Source organism: Hyaena hyaena, unplaced genomic scaffold (genome assembly GCF_003009895.1).
Source record: "Hyaena hyaena isolate Hyena2069 unplaced genomic scaffold, ASM300989v1 scaffold_294, whole genome shotgun sequence".
NCBI classification, from domain to species: Eukaryota; Metazoa; Chordata; class Mammalia; order Carnivora; family Hyaenidae; genus Hyaena; species Hyaena hyaena.
In genome coordinates, this window is record NW_024080923.1 from 661,396 (window position 1) to 674,347 (window position 12,952).

At 43.1% G+C, this 12,952-nt stretch overlaps 1 protein-coding gene across 5 annotated transcripts in view; it reads right to left on the reverse strand.

Annotated features, from left to right (window-relative positions):
* Window positions 1–12,952, reverse strand: part of COG5 (component of oligomeric golgi complex 5) — a 302,803-nt gene that overhangs the window by 15,060 nt on the left and 274,791 nt on the right. For 4 of the 5 annotated variants that reach the window (XM_039247215.1, XM_039247213.1, XM_039247210.1 and 1 more), the window contains 3 exons: window positions 10,359–10,462; window positions 5,893–6,130; window positions 7–83 (listed from right to left, as the gene is read on the reverse strand). In XM_039247215.1, the coding sequence (XP_039103146.1) occupies window positions 7–83; window positions 5,893–6,130; window positions 10,359–10,462 (419 nt within the window). Of the gene's footprint in view, window positions 1–6; window positions 84–4,417; window positions 4,608–5,892; window positions 6,131–10,358; window positions 10,463–12,952 lie in introns of those variants that run through there. The other variant, XM_039247214.1, reaches the window with a different exon arrangement.

Consider the following 12,952-nt stretch of genomic DNA (forward strand, 5'->3'; position numbering starts at 1 on the left):
TCTCACCTGAATGATCTCAGCATCCGATAGGACTTTCCTAAATCAGATACTCTTCTGCAGAATGGACTCACAGCCAACTCCATCTGAAACATTAAAAAATACTCCACAGTTTTGTCAGAATATGTCAGAATATATCAGAATCCTATTTTGAACTGGGGACACACACCTGGATCACAGAAAATTGTCGCTGGCAGCAAACTTAGTTTTAGCTGGACTGTGAGGCAAATTTTGAAATTCAATTAAATTTAATAAAAGGCACAAACTTAGATAACTTTTGCATTTACTAAAGGAGCATAATGAGACAACTCCTTCAAGAAAATAGAAGAACATTTTTGGTTATGTAAAAGGAGGAGGTTTTGATCTTTGAAAAACTGTAGAGGAAAAGGCTTTTAAGACTTTGTGCCTTACTTTAAGTGGGCATCACATGCGTTTTTAGATTAAGGTTAAATAGTGACAGTTCTCACCAAGCTGGCCTGTGTGATTAAAAGCAGTGACTCTGGAGGTAGCACAACTGTGTCAAATTCCAAATCTACAAAGACTACTGTGTGGCCCTGGACTCCACTTCTTTTTCTAGGTTCCCATCTGTCAAACGGAGGCAACACTACTTCATAGAAGTAAACAAATAAAGTAGAGAACTCCACAAAGCAGTATGTGTGTATCATGCAGTAAGTGCTTGTTAAATTGTGGCAATTATTACTGGTATTTTTATTTTTTAAATTATTTTAATATAATTTATTGTCAAAGTGGTTTCCGTACAACACCCAGTGCTCATCCCAACAAGGGCCCTCCTCCATGCCCATCGCCCGTTTTTCCCTCTCTCCCCAAATTCCCCCGTTGACATTACTAGAGAGTTAATTTGCTTCCTGACTCAAGAACTATTGGTTTCACCTTATTTTCCTCCATTGACAGGACACTCTACTTGTCACTAAAGGGGGCCGTAGCCTATCTGTTCTTTATCTGGCAAGTGCAACGTTCTCCCATAAGCGGCACCCAGATGGTAAACCGTCCCTCCCCTCTTGCCATCAACGGGACCCTGGTAAAAGCAGTTTAGAACATGTTTGAAAAAAGGAACGGAGCATCTTTCCTCAGGAGAAACACAGCAATGGAAAGTGGGGCTTCTGTCCTGCTGCTCATCCGCCTAAAATACTGCTCAAATCTTCCCACTGCAAGACCGTGGAGATCTAAGTGATCACTCATCTGAGAAACATTTCTGATCCCCTATTAAGTGCCAGGCCCCAAGTCAGACATGGGAATGAGAAGATAAGTTAGTCACACTATCTTGCCTTCAGGGAGCTCTTTCAAACTTAGTGAAGATTACCTACCTACCTACCTTTCTACTTTAAAAGACCGGTATATACTTTTATTTTGAGAGAGAGAAAGAGAGTGCATGTGAGCAAGCGAGCATGAGCAGGGGAGGGGAAGAGAGAGGAGAGAGAGCCAAGTAGGCTCCACACAGTCAGTGCAGAGTCCGATGTGGGGGTTGATTTCGCAAACTGAGATCATGAAATCAGCTGAAGTCAAGAGTCGGATGCTTAACTGACTCAGCCACCCAAGTGCCCTATATTTATTTAAATACTAATTACTCATCAAAATCATAAAAAGCCATGTGTATGTGCATATGCATACATACACACATACTACATATACATATATACACACGATTATTATTAAGCAAAATAACAAGTGTGGTATCGAATGTATGAACTGACTGTCACAGGAGAAGTGGTGGGCAGCTTCCTGGGGATGGTTTTGAGGAAAACTAGAGGGATTTCTAGGTGGAACAGGCGAATTTCTCTCCTAACATACAGAAGAAACAGAATATGCCCTCTATGTCCCATAGGGAAACCTTAACATGGTTAGAAGACTCTCTAAAATACAGAGGATTAAGTAAATAAAAAGGGGAAAGTCCGAGGCTTAAAAGAAGTCAGGATTCTTGCCAACAAAGCACAGCTGAGCAGGTTCGAGCCAGTGTTCTCACACAAGACCACTCCTCAGGGCCTGCTTAGTCCCTTCACGGCTGGAGTCACCGGTGTTCTTCAGAATGTGGCGTTTATCCCACACGGAGCACAAAGAACAAGTGCTAGTATCCTGTATCCCCAATTTGGGAATTCCAATCATACGTTGGGGGGGTGGTGTGGGAGATGGTTTTACACACTGAGATTACATGAAGTATTTGTCAGGAAATATTTTTGTCATTTTCTTCAATTACCCTACTGGGCTTCACGATCTTCAAAGATTAACCAAAAACCTTTGCCTTAGCATTGGAGCAGGATGGAATGTTAGAGCAAAGTTGAGTAGCTAGGGGAAAAACCGTAATAGAAGAGAATAAGGCCTCGGACTGCTGTGTAATCTATGATGGTACAGGAGCTTTCTATGCCATAGGACAATTTCAAAATGTTAAATGTTTAAAATAAACAAAGGGCCTCTAGGGTACCGAAAACCATTTTCTTCTGCCAGAATTCCATTAAACAGTAAAGGCCGTGTTTCGAAAGGGCAGGAGTGTTCCTTTTAGAGGAGATGACTCTGCAGTTAGCCGTGGACGCACACATGGCATGTGCAAATGCCTCTCCCTCCCCGGTTCGGAGGGGGCAAGCGGTCAGCTGAGGCACGGTGAACTAGTGACAGAGCTGCTCCATGCCCACCGCAGACATGTGGTTAGCCGCGGGGCATCTGTGGGTATACCTACTGCTCTCCGGGCCTGGGCTGCTCAGGAGAAAAGGCAACTGGAATGGAAATCTTGAGAATTCTGTTTTCTTTTCTAAATTTATATTTTGGGCCAAAAGACGAATATAATGTATATTTAAAGGGCATATGTGTGTGTGTGTGTGTGTATATGTGTGTGTATATAAATGTATGTGTGTGTATATATATGTGTGTGCGTGTGTGTGCATGTGTATGTGTATATATCTTTAAAGGGCAACAGAAGACCTCTAAACAGAAACTGCTAGAGTACCACTGAGTAAATCATTTAATGACAATTCCACTGGTCACCCTTTCCCTCGGGGAAGAAATGAAATTGAGGGGCGGAGTGAAGTGTGTGCTGCAGAGGGCAGTGTGGACAAATCCCCCGAGAGATTCTGAGTCAGCAGACCCCAATGGCCTTGAACAAGCTGAGTGTTTTAGAACTGCTGTGTGATTAGTGTAGACACAGAGAGCATGTGGTCACAGCAGGGAATTAATTACCTGTAGGAAACCGCCTCATGCCCATGACCTGATTCCTAAGGAGGCTGCATGTCGGGTACTTCCCCCACCATGAACCCTCCAGATGGCACCGGGCAGCTACTCTCCCGTTCACCTGTGCAACGGTGCCAGAGGGGGCAGGTTAGGGCTCCTAAAGAAATCGTCAGATACCATCACCCGTCTTTGCAAGGGGACTGAATGACAACCAGTCAGCGGTCCCAAACCCACTCCTAAGGGTCCCTTCCCAAGCTCCTTCTGTTCGTTACGCCAGCAGAGTAGGCACTTTCATCACAAGAGAGGATTTGTGTGTCCTTAATTCCAGTGGCCTCGATGGCTTGTTTCCTTTTGAATACAAATTGATAGAATGTTCAATACTGAGGCAGTCAAAAGGCTTTCCAGTCCCCAGCTGATGCCAGTCATGAATACAAATGTCAGGGTAATACCTTCTCAGTGTTTGGACTCTCCCAGGAAAACACATGCGATCAGAGATGATCCCGAAAGCTGAGGCGCAGCACCATACGATGCGGGTGTGGCAGGAGGCCAGGTCCAGTTAAACAAAACCCCCAACTCGCTGTGATTTTTGTCAACACGGGGGGAGCAGCCACTGGGCACAATGTGATGAACTATGATAGCGCCTCCTCCCGCCTTCCTGTGCCCACATCCCACAGGGTGGGGCCAGTACGCGAGCTGAGTGGCGGGGACACGCGGGTCCGGGGGGGGAACAAAGGAGTCCGCGCTACACAGAGCGCAGCAGCCACGGCCACCGCAGGGCTGCGAAGCAGACTCGGCACTGAGTAGATGCTGCCGCATCTATATTTAAGAAATGGAAAAGAGAGGCTGCCCTGGAGCAGAAGACGGTAATCAGGACTAATGAGCTTCACTGATCTTGCGGGAAGGGAGCTGAGAAAAGCCTTGGCTTACTGGGTAACATGTCTAAAGGAAGAAGAAGCGCCAAACAGAATTCTGAATGATGCAGCTTCTGGAAGGTGGGAGTCGACCTGCCACAGGCTGCTGTGCCTCTGGCGCAGGCGCCGGCTGCGGGGGCCCCAGGACAATGCTCTTCATCTTTTGAGACTTGTAAGGGAACATCTCATTAAAATAACTAAAATAACAACCAGCCTCAAGAAGGCCTAGTCTGGGCGGCTGCTCTGACCGCAGTGCTGCCTCCAAGAAAGTGACTCAGGGACCAGCTGGAGCAGAATGCAAATAAACCAGTGGCGGGGGGGGGGGGGGGGGGGGGGGGGTGTGTGTGTGCAGGGAGCCAAGAGGTCAGGGGGAAAGACAACAGACAGCCGTTTGAGTCGAGTGTTTCTAACAAGACCAGGACTTGGTGCAGGGCCGTGCCCTCAGCCCAGCGAGTGGCCTGGAGCCCAGGGAGGGACAGTAACACACTGCTTACGTACAATCCTCTTTAAGACGGAGGGTACCTGTAACAACAGAGCAAATGTGCGGGGCGAGAATGCAGCTGATGGAAACGGGAGAAGGTCAAAGGAGCACAGGAACGGTAACATCTGACTTGTTTTCAGGCCTAGGTCACTACAGGCACATTGCCCAGAGGAAGGTTCTTTACGATGGCCTGGTGGTCTCAGGCATATCATTTGGGGATGAAGAGGACCAGTTAGTACGCAAAGAGTCTGGCTGCTGAAGCAGGAGATGATGTACCTGTTCCCTTTTGTGCCTCTATCAGGTATGAGCGCGTGTCTGAGGGCCACCCCGGGGCAAGCAGTGCACCACATCTTCTCGGCAAGGGAGTAACGACCCAGGCCTGCCTCCAGACAGACACAGGGATAAATGAGGACATTAAAATCTGACTATCTTTATAAGCAGGGAGGATCTGGCAAACTGCGAACAATCCTTCTGAATAACTATTTAGACCAGTAAGGTTAACAGCTTGGAGAGGCTTAAAAAATGAGTTCGCCTTTGACATTCTATGTAAATATGAATGATCTGTTTCTGAATCTTTTAACTCAAGTGTATGTTTGAGGGGTTTCTTCTTTGCCTATGATATTGCTGAAAGGCTTCCAAAAAATCTGTCTAAAGGAAAAAGGAAAGAACCCTATCTATAAGAGGCGATCATGGTTAGAGAGCCTGAAATGATTTCAAGGCTGGCCAGGCACAAGAAAGGTACTCTGTTCAATAGAAAGAGACCAAATAATCAGACCCTCTATCAAGCTGGTCCACTGTACGTCTAAGTGAATTAGAACACTGTCCTGGAACACTGAGCTGGCCACTAGAGGATCAGAGATGTGCTGGGAGCGCTTTCTCTTTAACTGCCACCGGCCAGCCCCTTTACAGTATTTGAAGGAAATTTCATTGCCTATATTGTTTTCCACCAAAATTAATCAATTACTCTGATCAACACTGACCTCATGGGATAATAATAAAAAAAACCCTACATTATGTAAACATGGGATGTGTTTCAGTAATGTGGAATGAACTACTTCACCTGAATTTTGAAATCTCAAACATGAATGATGACTCTCTTGTTAAATTAAAAAAAAAATAAAAACCTGGTATGAAAGTATCTCTAAACTCTTCTCCCTCTCTCTTTCTTTCTCTCTCTCTCTTTTTTACCAATTTGGTTTAAATGAATTTAGGTTTATTAAAGCTTCAACTCTTTAAAACACTAAAAGAACACATACTTAGTCTTTCAATAAACAGGTAATATAGAGGCTGAAACATTTCCCCCTATGTAGCTATGCATCAATTTACCTGAGCAAAATCAGCAGCAAGTCGTACTTTCCCACCTTCACCTAGGGGTCTTATGAGACTGGCATTGCGAATAAAAAGTTCAATTGCTCTTTGGGCAATAGCTTCAGTGTTGTCAAAGACAAAATCCAAGCATTCAAAGTGGTTAAAGTAGTCACTCATAACTCTGGCAATGAAACCTTGAAGCTCCTTCATGTACAGAGAACAAGGAACATCGGGCTTTCCTGAGCTGGACAGTGACCTGCGAAAGGGAAAAAACAGGCAATGCACTAACAGCCACTATTTACTTTTGCCTGCCACCCCCCCTCCCCGCCCACCTGCTATTTCAGTCCTATGGAATTTTTTCCCTCAATGGTAAAAAAGGTATTGTTTGTTTTTCCTAAAAGTTAAGGAGCATAAAACAATGTTTAAATTATAAAAGCTGTTTTGAGATGCTAGAAAGATTACTGAAGAAATCTTAGAATCCGTTTACCTAGAGATTATTAAGAATGAAACGGACATCCATCTGTCTCAGATGCTTCACACGTGCCCAGTGCACTCCCTGACCTCGCAAGGTCCTTCTCAGTGTTACCAGTCTCCATCCACTCATATGTTTTGCCTGGTTCCTGAGTAAATCACTAACGAAGCCTGAAACAGTGTTTTACACTTTATAAGGGCAGAAAACACCGCCTGCCCCAAACAAATTCTTGGCAAAGGCATTTCTGCTCCTGTGCTATTCAATCCAATCAGCCCAATAGATTTCTGACTGGGAAGCTGGTTATGTAACAATACACATGGTATGCAATTTTTTCCTCCCAGATGATGAGGTTTGCAAAGGCTTTAATTTGGATCAACAGATGATGCCAGCTGATGCTCCATGAAATACTATTTATAATTTGTAAGTGTTTATAATTGCTCTTTAAGGGATATATTAAAAGAATGTGAAATATTTATAGGAAAGAAATTATACCAAAATTAGAAGTCACCTGATATTAATTAGCTAACCAATGAGATCACTAGCTACAAAGTACTGACTCTTCTTCAAAAAATGAGCATTCCCATATTCTGAGAATGACGTAGAAAGAGTGGCAACGGTCTAGAGAACAACAACAGATATGACTCAAGTGCCCAGAGCAAGAGAATAAGGTGAACTTCATTATCTTCAAAGACAGCAATGAATGGTTATTATCAGAGGACACTAACCAAAGGTCTTCTATTTCTAGAAGCAGACAGAAATAGAGAAACCAGTCTTAAGTTCTGGCAGGAAGGGATTTTGTTCGGGTGTAAGACAGAATGTCCTAACTGAGGCGAGGCCACTGAGGGGGAGCATGGTGGATCGCTGCCGCGTGCAGTGTCACACGGTGCAGGGCTGCTTGGGTACAGAGTGCAGAGACGGCCTCACTAAGTGAGGGCAATCTTCACACGGGGTTTGGTTTTGCCAGATTCAGACACTGCATGGCCCATCTGCATCCAGTTCAAAAGACAAGGTTGGAAAAAAACAAGGACACCAATGTCTTGCATATTTTTTTGTGCTTTGTCAAAGCACTGTTGTTATCTTGATACTCCTCCAGATGAGTGTTTCAAGAATTTTAATCTGGTTAATTGAAATGACTTCCATGAGGATTAGAAAATAATAAACTAAAACAAGTTCCTTAAGCACGTGTCAATATAAGTAAAATGATCTATTGGGCAAAATTTTGAAATAAGTATTACAGTTAGTGTGGATTGGAAGCCTGATTTAAATTCGCTAGAAGGCAAAACTTGCTTAGCATCTGCTAAAGCTCAATTTTCCCAATTACACTATAGCTTTTAGTAAGAGATGTTCACCCAGAGTGCAAGAGTAAGTCGTGCAGAAGTTGAAGGACCTTTATAGTGAGAGCTGCGCACACAAGTCCGTGTGTGCAGACCGAGTGCACACTTGGGATGTAAGAGACGTTCCCCTCCCCTCCACGTCACCAGTACTTCTGGTGCGTGTGTGCGCTCTGCCCTTGTCGGAGGAGCGCATCTATCGTTTCGGAATCTAGAGTCTGCCTACTTTTACTGCCTTCCTTCACCATTCAAAGCTATAACCAGACAGGAGCCATCTTACATTAAATAAAAGAATTTCAGTCAACGTACTATATCAATCAGACATTTGTATTTTAAGCTTTATCTAATTTGGAAAGAAATACACTGGTCCTATTAAATACATTTCAAATACCAGGTTGAGCATTGTTTTTTAAATAGCAGAAGGATTATTCTGTAACCCACCACACTCCACATAAGGCTGCCTAACAAGGTAAACTTGCTTTATTCCTTGTACCTAAAACAGGCACAGAGGGCTTCGGAGGGCTATTACTGTTCCAACTGTCCCCTGGGCTGGCCCTAAATAAAAGTGTTCCCTCTTCTTCATAGCTTATTCGAACTTCGCCTTATGTTTCATATAAGCCAAACGTTTCATATATGGAGTGACATGACAGAATTACTAATAACAAAGTTCTAGAAAGTGAGAAAATTACTATCATGGAGCAATCACTTTAAATGCACAATAAAACAACAGCGTTCCATGCTCCTATAAGGACACGTGGAAAATGACTATCAGTGGAATCTCAAATGTCTGCCATATAGAGACAGTGGGCTGAAATGGAACCATCAAAAGCCATTTGAAAAAAAAAAATTAAGGACAGTGTCATACACATTAAAATAAAACTTCATACTCATGGCAACCTATCAGTGGTAATCTGGCGTCCTACTATTTAAGCAAACTAGTAAGGATGTGCCTATTAGAAGAACCAGCTTTTAATGTCTAATCCGTTCTCTACAGGTACTAGCTGCGGCTCACCAACACAGCTGCTCAAGCATTATCTGACTGCTCTTCTAGAAGGAGCCTTCATTTTTATTTCCTTTTCAGCGGCATCGATAATCAGTCTCACCAGAACATTACAGATCACCTTTGAACAAAATTCATTTCTTTCCAAATACTGCTAAATCAGCAGTTTTGTGCTCCTGTCTCCATATATTATAGCCTTTTGGGTATAATCCACTTTACCCTTCTGTGCTTCATATCATTATTAAAAACATAGATTGACCTTTTCACCCCTCAAAGGAGACTTTGTAGTGGCGCCTGGATGGCTCAGATGGTTAAGCATCTGACTTCAGCTCAGGTCATGTTCTCACAGTTCCTGAGTTTGAGCCCCGCACTGGGCTCTGTGCTGACAGCTCAGAGCCTGGAGCTGCTTTGGATTCTGTCTCTCTCTCTCTCTCTCTCTCTCTCTCTGCTCCTCTCTCCCTCACTCTCTATATCAAAAATTAATAAACATTTAAACAAATTTTTAAAAATACTTTGTAAATGAAAGAAGTGATTTGAAAAATTAAAGGACAGTGTAGAACTCACACAATTTTCTACAAAGAGCTAGACTAGTGGCTGAACGTTTAATTAAGTAGATATTCAAACAACATAAATAGAAACAGGAAAATTCAAAAATAGTAACTATGAACTAGGAATACAAAACACGTATCTGCGTATTAGTATTTGAATGTTTAGCTTGAGAGTGTGGTTAAGTTAAAAAAAAAAATCACTCTAAGCATGTGCAAATAATTACTCCAAACTCTCTATAAATAATGTCCTAACCGTTTTACTCTCCATAAAAACGACTTCAGGAAACACTTGGGTTAGGACCTATGATTCTCGTTCTCAAGACAGCTACGACATGGATAAACAGGACTCTTGTGAGACAGCTGTGGGATACTGCCGAAGTGCTGACGGCTAGGTGTGACATGACCAGACTGAACTGCCACCAAACTCTGAGAAAGGAAAATCATTCTTTTTTTTTTTTTTTTTTTTAATGTTTTATTATTTCTGAGAGAGAGAGACAGCGTGAGCAGGGGAGGACCAGAGAGAGAGGGAGACACAGAATCTGAAGCAGCTCCGGGCTCTGAGCTGTCAGCACCGAGCCCGGTACAGGGCTTGAGTTCACAGACCGGGAGATCATGACCTGAGCCACCCAGGTGCCCCTATTTTTAAAGTTTTTTTTTTTACCCCCCTCCCAATGTTTTTGAGAAAGGAAAATCATTCTTGCAGGGAGGTGAGTTGCAGCATGCCTTCAAGCCAGAGTGGGACTCAGACCAGTGTAGTGGCAGAGGTGGGACATTTTATACAAGAAATAACATGCCTATGCCGCAGCTCAAGTGCAGGGTGCTTGTGAGAAGTAAGGATAAAGATAAACTTGAGAAGATGGTACCAACTGCCAGAAGTCTGAGTCATGCTAAGGCCCATAGATGTTAATGATTCTATGTTTCAAAGGCAGGAGAGAAATGATGAAAACATCAGTTGAAAAATTTTAACCAGCTAATGGCACTCACAATGGATAAAGCACAATGGGGTTAGAAGCCACACTTGCCACCAGAGGAACAAGCCCTGGGTGGAAAGAGACTTAGGGGGAAGGGGGGGAGGTGGGCCAATGAGGACAAATGTAGTAAAGGTTAGTGAACTTGTGGTTCAAAGTGCTTACCCAGAAAAATCTTCTTGATGCATGGTGATGATAATGGCCTCTATAGCATCTCCCACGGAAGTCAGTAAGGGGTGCAAAGCACTTCCCATAAGAACATGGATCGTCTAAACAGAAAGAGGAAGGACAGGCAAAATTAAGGACCAACACATGGAAATCTGAGATGGGAGAAGCACTCTGACTAAAAGGTTTTATATCGAATTCAAACTATATACAGTTTAACTGCAGTAACTCGAGAGAAGTCTGTTCCTCTCCCAACTGCTGTAGGGAATGATCCTGAGAGCTGAAAATATGTGGAACATGGCACTAAACATCTCAACTCTCCTACTCCTCTCAAATTTTCAAGAAGTCACGGTCACATGAGCCCTGAAGAGTGGTACTTACAAAGATCAAATGAACACATTGTGCCAAGTTTCTGAAAACAGTGAGGCAAGACCCAAAGTGACTTTTGTCAGTGAAGACACAACTGGAACAATATCGCATGCTCTCAAGCAGAGTGAGGATACTAAATATGTGGTGATTCTTGGAGGGCAGGTTAGGCAGTTCCCGGACTCGGCTCCTATTTGGTAGAGTCCTTTTGGTACTTGGTATCATCTTACTTTCCAATCTTTATCCTTAACTTCTCACAAATATCCTGTACTTGAGCCTCTGGCATGGACGAGTTCTTATTACTGTCATCACAGCTGGGATGGGCAAGGTGTTTGCTACTGGCATCTAGTGGGTGGAGGACAGAGAGGCTGGTACACAGCCTCTGATGCACAGGACAATCTCCCGCAACAAAGAACTATCTGACATAAAATGTCAATAATGCTAAGGTTGAGAATTGTTCTACAGTGAGGTATAATCACTGGTTACATTCTGGAAGACTGTTGGCCTTATCTGTGAGTTTTTAGTGTGAAAATATTAAGTGGGCCTCACTACACACTTAACATCTAAAATTTAAGTATATTATGTATGCTTCACTGGTGATTACATATAATGAAGACGGATGCCTTTGGCTCATATAAACAACAGAAATCAATGATAAAAGGTTAAATAGGACCCTATCCATTATATTCCTAAATGTCATCTCTAGCCCTTAGTCTCCAATAAAAGTAAACATACTGTACATGGGGATTGGGGGTGAGGGGAGGCAAGGAGAGAGAAAGTGTTTGAGAGAAAGTTTGCCCTCAAGGAGTTCACAATCTAGTGATAGCAGAGAACAACTACTAGCCATAGAAATGCTCTATAGGATGCTATGGGATCATGGGAGAAACCTCACTTAAACTGACATGATCTGAAAAACAGAAGGTACTGCTTAGGCCGAATTTCAAAGGACAAAGAGTAAGAACCAAATGAGGAGAGATGGGCTGAGAGGGCACACCTTAAAGGCACGGCTGCTTGGGAAAGGTGACACACTTGACCGCAAAGCATTCAATGCGGATAGGGTGTGAAGTGCCTGCCCACGTGGGAAAAGACTCAGCAGACTTACTCTGCAGGCTGCTATGAAGTTGGGAATGTACCCTAAAGGGAATGGGAAACCAATGATGGGTTTTAAACAACGTGGTTTAAACAAAAGTGGTTTAAAGATGTGAATGTGGGAAAAATCACGTTGGATGGCAGACTGGGTAAACAGACTAAAGGCAGTAGTAGTTTGGATGCAAAATGGTGAGTGCCCAAACAAAATCAGAGGCAACAGGAATAGATATGAGGAGAGAGGCTTGAAGATACTTGGAAAGGAGAACAGCAGGTCTTAGTAACTAGGCTTGAGAAATATGGAGCAGAAAGAATTACGGGTATACTTAGATTTTTTTTCTTTAATGATTTGGTGATATTATTAACTGAATGTGTACGTGCAGAAGCAGCAGGCTGAGTTAGAGATGGAGAGAAGGAATGAGGAGTACAGATTTGGACAGGAGTTTGAAGGGCTATGGAATAGCTTATGGGCTATCCAGAAAGTACTGAAATATTTACATTTGTAGTTCTTGACACATTTGGCTAGACTGGGTAGTCTTTGGCTTTTACGAGGGAAGATGAAGCCAAAAGAGTCAATGAGATCCCAGAGGAGGGCTTGTAGAGTAAGGCTTAATGCCATTTTGAGGTCTTTCAGAAGAAGAGGGGCCCTTGAAGGATTAACAGGGATAAGATTATTTATTTAGTATATATTATGTGCGGGGAACTGTGCTATATGCCACACACTTATATTATATATTATAATTCCACTTAAAAGTCAATTATTCCTTCAAGAATATTAAAATCTCTAACTCCTAGATGGTGAATCTAAAGTAATTTATAGACTGGAAACTAGAGTGAAGGGTCCGTAAGTGAGCAAGTAGAAGAGCTGAGACCTCCTACCTGTAGGGACTCCAGCGAGCTTCTGGCTGTGCTTTGCCCACTTAGGGGAGGAGCAGGAAGAGACTTGAGAGTATGGGTAGAAACGACTGGACAACAGGTCAAGAAAGAAGAACAGACTTTCTCCTCTGGTGTGAACGCATGAGTGTCTAACTACAGATCCTCCTACAAATAATTATGGAAAACCAGCAAAAAAACCTACTGTAGAGTTGTAGAGATGGGGGAAAGCAGGCATTTTTAGAAGGGTGTGGAAACCTAGAGCAAGC